The sequence below is a fragment of the Cucumis sativus genome, chromosome 6 (assembly GCF_000004075.3).
Source record: "Cucumis sativus cultivar 9930 chromosome 6, Cucumber_9930_V3, whole genome shotgun sequence".
Classification (NCBI taxonomy): Eukaryota; Viridiplantae; Streptophyta; class Magnoliopsida; order Cucurbitales; family Cucurbitaceae; genus Cucumis; species Cucumis sativus.
Window position 1 is genome coordinate 12,373,302 of NC_026660.2, and position 7,650 is coordinate 12,380,951.

The 7,650-nt window shown below is 35.9% G+C and overlaps 1 protein-coding gene across 1 annotated transcript; it reads right to left on the bottom strand.

Annotated features, from left to right (window-relative positions):
* Positions 1–1,542: 1,542 nt before the first annotated feature.
* Positions 1,543–6,907, bottom strand: LOC101204783. Its single transcript, XM_004143162.3, has 3 exons — positions 6,443–6,907; positions 2,283–4,833; positions 1,543–2,162 (listed from the first exon to the last, which is right to left on the bottom strand). The coding sequence occupies exons 2-3, from the start codon at positions 4,698–4,700 to the stop codon at positions 1,866–1,868; spliced, it is 2,715 nt and encodes a 904-aa protein (XP_004143210.1). The 5' UTR covers positions 4,701–4,833; positions 6,443–6,907; the 3' UTR covers positions 1,543–1,865.
* Positions 6,908–7,650: the final 743 nt, after the last annotated feature.

The following is a 7,650-nucleotide window of genomic DNA, read 5'->3' on the forward strand; positions in this document are numbered from 1 at the left end:
CATGACACATGCAGCCTCCTTCATTTGCTATTTAAAATACAAGGAAAAAAATTGACGACTCCATTCAAAGATTAGGGACGAAAAAGATAAATATCAAAACTTCTGTTGTTCTCTATTTGATAGCATAATACATATCACACTCTGTCTCCTCCACACATTTTTATATCAATTTCTTTATTTTTTTGGGAGACGAAAGAAACCGAGAACAGCTAACTAATAACTACTCCCTTAACTCCTCCTAAGATGGAGAATACAAGTAGGGAAGACATCTTTTTAGAATAATAAAAAATTCTAAAAGAATGTTAAAGCTGTAATAGCGTAATAGCATGAACAATTTCGTTCTCCCTAAAAATGTGAGAGAATTGAGAGGTATAAACAGAGTTAGCAACAAACAAAATGTCTTCAACAAGTATCTTGATATTAGCTACAAATAAAATATCCAAGATGCTCTTTTTCAGGTTATAACATGCTTCCTTTCAAAATATGTTACTATCATCACCCAATGTTCTCTCAAAACAAATAATTTTATGTTACTATCATCACCCAATGTTCTCTCAAAACAAATAATTTTGTTTTGGGATAAGGATGGAACGTGGCATGTGGTAATGAACATGATGAAAAGAACATTGGGTGATGATAATAAGATATTTTGAAAGGAATCATACTCATCATCTTGAAAAAGAAATGAGCATAAAATAATTGAAAACCTAATCGTAAGACCTTCCATCATCCAATGAAACTTGGGTTTCAAGTTATTGAACCCTCGAGTCATTGTCATCATCAACTTAAACCGACTAGCTTATAGAACTTGAAAACAGTTGAGAACAAGTTTGCCATGTTAAACATGGAATACATGTAGCCACAATGTTGTCATGGAAGAAAATATGTTTGAACCAACAACACATAGGAAAACATAACATTATACTTTCAAAAACCAAAACAATAATCTTGGTTTCTTCGTTTATTTATTCACTTCTTTTTTTTTGTTTGTAAAAGAAACAATTCGTTGATATGACAAAGAGGGAAACCTCTAGTCAAAAAAAAATTGTGATCCTGTAACTAATAGTAACTTTTTTTTTGGATTTTGGTTACTCTTTTTTCTTTGACTTGGCCGTCTTCTAAAATTATTTATTTTTATAAGATACTGAACTTTCATCATCAAAGAAAATGATACAAAAGGATGGAGAGATAAGGTATCCCCACACAACAAATTACGGAAAAGAAGCCCAATCGAGTATAAATTTAGTAATTACAAAAGAATTTAGAAGTAGAGGACAAAGTCGAAGAAAAATGGGTAACCAATTTTTTTTTAAAAAAAGTCACTATTAGTTTCTTCATGTTAACCAGAGATATGGAACCTCAACTGTTATTCTCGATAGATGACCCAATATGGCAAAGGAATCATTGTATGGTTTGAAAGATAGATTATTAGGAACCACACTGGCATTCACAAGAAACCTGTCTGAAACTACCTCAAGGTGAGTCGGTATAGGTAGAGTTATTGATGGAAGATGAATCCAGAGAAAGAGGGTTCGAGAGAAATTTACACAATCTACTCATGAATATGCACACTTAGATGGATATTGATTACTTCCCTTAAAAGTACATACTATATTTTTCCTCTATTGTTAACCAAAAAAAAATATTGAAAGTTACAAAGACCTTAGACTATGTATAGACTGACCACTATTGAACAGAGCATTCTAGAAACAAAAGGTCCTTCAGGTTTTGGATCTAACAAAAGGTCCTTCAGGTTTTGGATCTATCTGTGAAAGGTCCCGATCAACAAGAATAAAATGTGATTGCCGGGCCTGGAAATGTGTACCTGAAATCATTTACACATCCAACAAAGTCCAGGTTTCCAGCTAGACCCTTCCAAAAGGAGAAAGTGGCGGACAAGATATGTGTTCTGCAGGATCCTCTCTTTCACCAAGATTAGTAGTCCACAATCTATCATTATGCATTAACTTTGATTCTCCAGAAGTTTTTGCTTCAAATAAGATACTTGATTCTGAAAGTTCGGATGAGTTCTTACAGTCTATCATTGCCAGACAAATAGAGAACGCTTGCAGAAGTGGCAAAGAAGAATCAAACTCAATTGAGTATATCATATCTTTGAAAGCAGCCAGGCTCAAGACGCAATGGTTTTCTTGTACTCCTTCCTGGGAGTGAGCAAAGAATCAAAAGGAGTGAGCAAAGAACCAAAAGGATTGAACTAAACAATATGCAATGACCATAACAACTAGCTCTCATATTAGCTTCAAGAAATCAAAGATTCATACCTGAGGGAAAAGCTTAAATTGATCTGTTAGTGGAACAGGTTGAGAAGAACTTGATTTCTCGATTATTTGGTTCTGATTGGCAAAAACCCTGAGTTTACAACCTAAATCCCAGCCCCCACAGTCGCATGATCCACCAGAAGTCCAACGCTCAATTAGTGATGAAGGTCCGCCTTTACTCGGGAGGCTATGGATACCGCTTGGGAGTAAAACAGTTGTACTAATAAAGGACTCACTACCAGCAGGATGCTGAACCGGCTCACTAACCTTGGAATGAGGAAAACATTCTCTAGATCCACCCTTGGTCAAATTTTTGTTAGTATTTATTTTAACCTCATCAGTGGCAGTGCCTTGCTTGATTTTGGGGGGTATTTTGACAATTATAGCAGCTAGCTCTTCGTTTGGTAGGAAATCTGAGGTCTGGTGATCTCCCTGTTTCAAATCCACAGAAAATAACACAAACTCTCTGGTAGAAGGATTATATGGTCTGGTCACCCGGGAAATTTCTGAATCAGAAACATTCATTTGTGCAATGACATTGGAGACATAATCACGACCTTTCCCCTTGCTACCTTGATTTATCCAACTTCCAGTTTTTCTTTTAACCTCCTGAACAATGAAGAAGGTATAGACATGGCTAACTGTCCCTTTTCTGGAACTGGTTAACTTCACCGTGGCTGCAAGAATGTTGGAAACATTGTCGACCGCAAAAGTGAACAAAGGCAAACCATTCTTAAATGCAACTTGCAGAAGGGCATGAACTACAGAAGATCCCTGCTTCTTGTCCAGAGCTGTATCGTTGACACTGATTTTCCTGCATCTGCCCATGTCTAGCTTAAGCATCCTTGATTGTAAGGTTGACGAATTTGACTGTCTGTTATATATTTTATCAGGCACATCATGTAAGTCTTTCTCTGTAGGCTCTACGGCATGATGATATACTGCAGCCTTTGGCTTTAGTAAAGGATCCAGCAACCTTCTAAGAGGGCTGGAACTAGCTCTGCTTGTATTGATGGGTTTATCATTTCTCAACTCACTCAAACAAGCTGAAGGCATAGCATTCTCGGATCCAGATTGGACAGATATGTGAGCTGAACCTTGAACACTAGCACAGGAATTCCCCACGGAATTGGAACTTTTACGTCTCCTACCCATGCTGATGCTTAATCGACTAAAGGGTGAAGGGCTTCTTGCTTTTTCAACAGTAACTGTGCTTGCTTTCAGATCCAATCCAATAGATGCCTCCATGACCACTGAACTTAAAGGTGTAACATCTGATGTTTCTGCTGCAGATACTCTAGATTTGCATGGACTACATCCTGCTTTAGCTGACCTGGATACAGAGCGAGAATTACTGGATGCATTTGTGGAACAATTTTGCTTTAGTGGAAACTGATTTCCATTAACTTCACAAGGTGCTTTGCTTGAGTTTGGGATCTTGCAGTTGAGCTCTGGAGAGAAACTCGCTGTTGACCTCCTCATTGAGCATTGCTGACTTGCTTTGTTGGACCGTAGACTTAACAAGAATGTAGAATCTGAAAGCTCGGGGACTTGTTTATCATTCATTTTCACTAAGCTGCAGGGCAAAAGGACAATTGCTTCAGGCCTTTCCAACACATCGTGCTCATCCGCAGAATCTTTTTGTGCATGAGACTTATCTGCTCCAATAAGCTCCCCACATTGAGAAGATGCAACCTCATAGTTTAGCACATCTGGCAGAGTTTTGCATTCTTGGAGAATTTCTGTCTCTGGACCTGCTCTGTCTGCCTGTTTTATCTTTACTTCCCGATCAGATTTACATGAATGCTGGTTGCTTTTTATGGACTTGCTTTGGCCTTTTAAGGTGTTACTATGGACAAATTTAAGATCTTTGTCTTTTTCATCACTTTCTCCATAGGATCTAACAAATTGAGAATGAGGAGAAGCTAACAGGTGAGAATAGAGTGAAGGCCGATGTAATCTTGGACGAGGAATGATGTGATCTTTGCCAAAGTGGGGAGAAAAGCTATCAGATGAAGAGGATGAAGATCCGTTACTTCTGACTGTTGGATTCCAGCTACTTCTGCTTGATAATTGTTTGTGACCATACTGCCATTTTTCAAGACGCCCCCAGTTGAGAACCCCCACACTAAGAACTTTTTCCTGAGGGTGTTCACCACGTTCTAGATAGCAAGGTAAATTTGACATGTATCTCACAATTTCATCCTTCTTGGTTATCTTTCCTGAAATTTCATCCTTCTGATGATTTCTTGAAGTTTTATAAGGGCAATCATGGACGTCACCATATGTAAAGCTATGCCTTTCTTTTTTGAACTTCTCGTGCAGCTTTAAATTTTGGTTTGTAGCACACAGAGAAACTCGCCCAGAGGTACCCAAGGATTGTTGATCATCTGAATATTTTTCAATTTCAAACTGTTCCATGTAACCATATAGGTTCAGTAAAGTCCAGCTGTATTTGCAGTGTTCCTACTTTATTTGGATATAGCTCATTTCAAGGTCAAGCCTTCACTTCAATATTAGATGAAAATACAAGATCACCAACAGGACTAGCCGTCTGTAATAAAAGTTGTGCATCTAATCATTTACAATACATAGTTTTATAAACAAATAAAGCATTAAAAGTAGTTTTTCAATGAAAATTACAAAGATATACCCAATGTGTTGCAGAAGACACAATCTACCTTCACTTTTTGAATGACGTAGAGTTAACTTCCGTTAAACAGACAATAACCTCTATAGATGATCGTGGAAAGAATTCCTCTCCTAATTTGTATCATGGCTTAAATATGAGGAAGTTGATAGTTTTACATCTAAGATATTTTAACTAAAAAAGATGCAGGACAAACGAACTTCAACAGTGTGCAACACTACAAGAAAACTATCATCAAATTGTGAGAAGTGTGCGAATAATATTCTCCAACACAGTTGACCAACTTCAGCTGCTACTGTTTTTCAAAATCTTACATGAGCTGTTAGGAAGGGGAAAAAAGTGCAGAGCAAGAGATCAAAATGCACTGTAGCAAGACTCAATGACTGCAAACCACTTTCAAGTCCAATATAATTACTGCAGACTCTTATGGAAAAATCAAAATGATCAGATCACAGTTCAGCATACACTATTTCCAACACCTAGCTTGGATTGACGACAGAATTTGCTTGATATGAAAACCCAACCACGTCATTTGTCCACTTAATCTTGATCTCCCAATCAATTAATAACAAAAGATAATATGACTTCAAAGGAAAATACGTCCTTGAAATAAAACAAAACAATGTGATTGTTGGCACATCTTTTTTCAATCCTCTTCCTCAATGAGAGTATCAATAGAATCAGTATGCATATAGACCAATAGAAACTGCTTTTAAACACAATAAATCCACATCAACTGCAAAAGAACTTAGGCAAAATGACAAAGGACAGCATCGAATCTCTAATCGTCCAAATCACAAGAAAAATAACAAATCATAGTTCACAAACAGACCTTTTTTCTCTCTTCTGTTGCTACAGAGAGGATTGATAGGATGTGAAATTGACTTGTGCAAACAATACCCTCCAGTAATATAAGGGATAGTGGTCAAATTGTTTCTTGCTCACTTCTATTTGTTATGTCATTGAGATTCCAATTCAAAAATTGCTTAATGTCTTATCCAATAAACCAATTTCCCAAAACCAAGGTAAGGTCTGGACTAGAGTAAAATCTAAAGAAACTTCCCTAACCTTCCAGAGCGCAAAAACGAAATTCGAACACAAGAGAACAACTGACAGCATATGGACAAAGACAGACCAGAAAACAAAAATTAAAGCGAACAATTCTGTGGTCCAATCAAACACAATTTCGAGACGCTAAAGATAAGATGATAAACTGAGCAGTCTCAGTCGATTAGAAGGGACAAAGGTCCCCAGCTACGAAAAAAGGCAGAGCAAATACTCAGTTTATCAATACCTCTCCACATGAATGATTATTGATTAGAAAGAAAAAGAAGAAAGAAAATCTGCAAATAACAAAATCCAAACATATTTCTCCCTATTTATTTTCCTTCATCTTCCTCGAGCTCGAAAAACAAAACAGAATCTAAAATCAAACTCCAGACCTCTCTCAAAATTATATAAAAAATGAAAAATGAAAATAAAAAAAGCAAATGCAAAAAGGTATAAGCCAAACCTTGAAAAAAATCTGTTGAAGCTCAAATGAAAGAGGTCGTGCAGGAGGAGTAGACAGGAAATGAAAATCCAAAAACCTGAAAATGGCAAAGCGAAGAAAAGGCGTGTCGGTGGTGGTCGACTCCAGCATTTAGCAAAGTAGTAGAAGTAGTAGGTGTGAGAGGTTGGAAGTTGGTGATGAAAGAATCTATCTCGTGAGGATCCCAATGGGTTTGGGTTATGAGGAGGAAGTGTGAGGAAAGAAGCAGGGAGAATAATGGGGGAAAAGATTCTGAAGGCGCAAGAATCCAGAAGGGAGAGAAGGGGAGTTTGGGTATGGGAGTTGTTGTTGAATGTTGAGTGAGTGAGTAAAATTGGGGGGAGGAAAATGGTGAAGGGAAGGGTAATAAGGTAATTATAAGAGAGTGTTTGTGAGTGAGAGCGAAATGAAAGAAGAGGTTGCATCGTTTTCAATCTGACGGTTGCAAAGAAAATGAGATCATTTTGGGGTCACATCTCTCTCTCACTCTCTCTAAGGCTAAGACTTAAGAGCTGTAGTTATGGGTCCCACTTTCTTCAGTTTTTCTTTTCATTTCCTCTCTTTCCCATAAATTCTCTTCTGTTTTGTAGTTTCCTTTCCACCATTTGCAAATTGGAATATATACACATTTTTCTTAAAACAGAAAAAAATTAAATTACTAATTGGTATTTTCAAATAAACTTATAAACCTCTCGTTATCCAATTGAATTACAATTTTAGCCTTATTATATAACACACTCATTCTCAAATTTTCTTATTTTTCTTCATTATTTTAGTTTATTGGGAAATTTTCTTTTCTTTTCATTTGTTTAACAGGTTTTAGTCATGTGGATTAAAAAAAATTCAACTTTTAGTTAAATTTTAAAAATAAAACAAAAAAAAATCTTTTTCCCTGGTCATACTCTCTCTTGTTTTCTAAAATATTGGTAAAATGTAAATAACGAAACGAGAAAGTTGTCTGAGTCAACATGTAGTAAAGGAAGAATATATTATTGCATCGTGTTTACTATTTTTTTTTACACACGCATATATATATATATATATATATATATATATATATATATATATATATATATATATATATATATATATATATATATATATATATATATTATCTTTTTTATTTTCTGGTTAAATAATGTTTAAGATTCTTTTAAGAATACTTCTTGTTATTCAAAGAATTTATTATT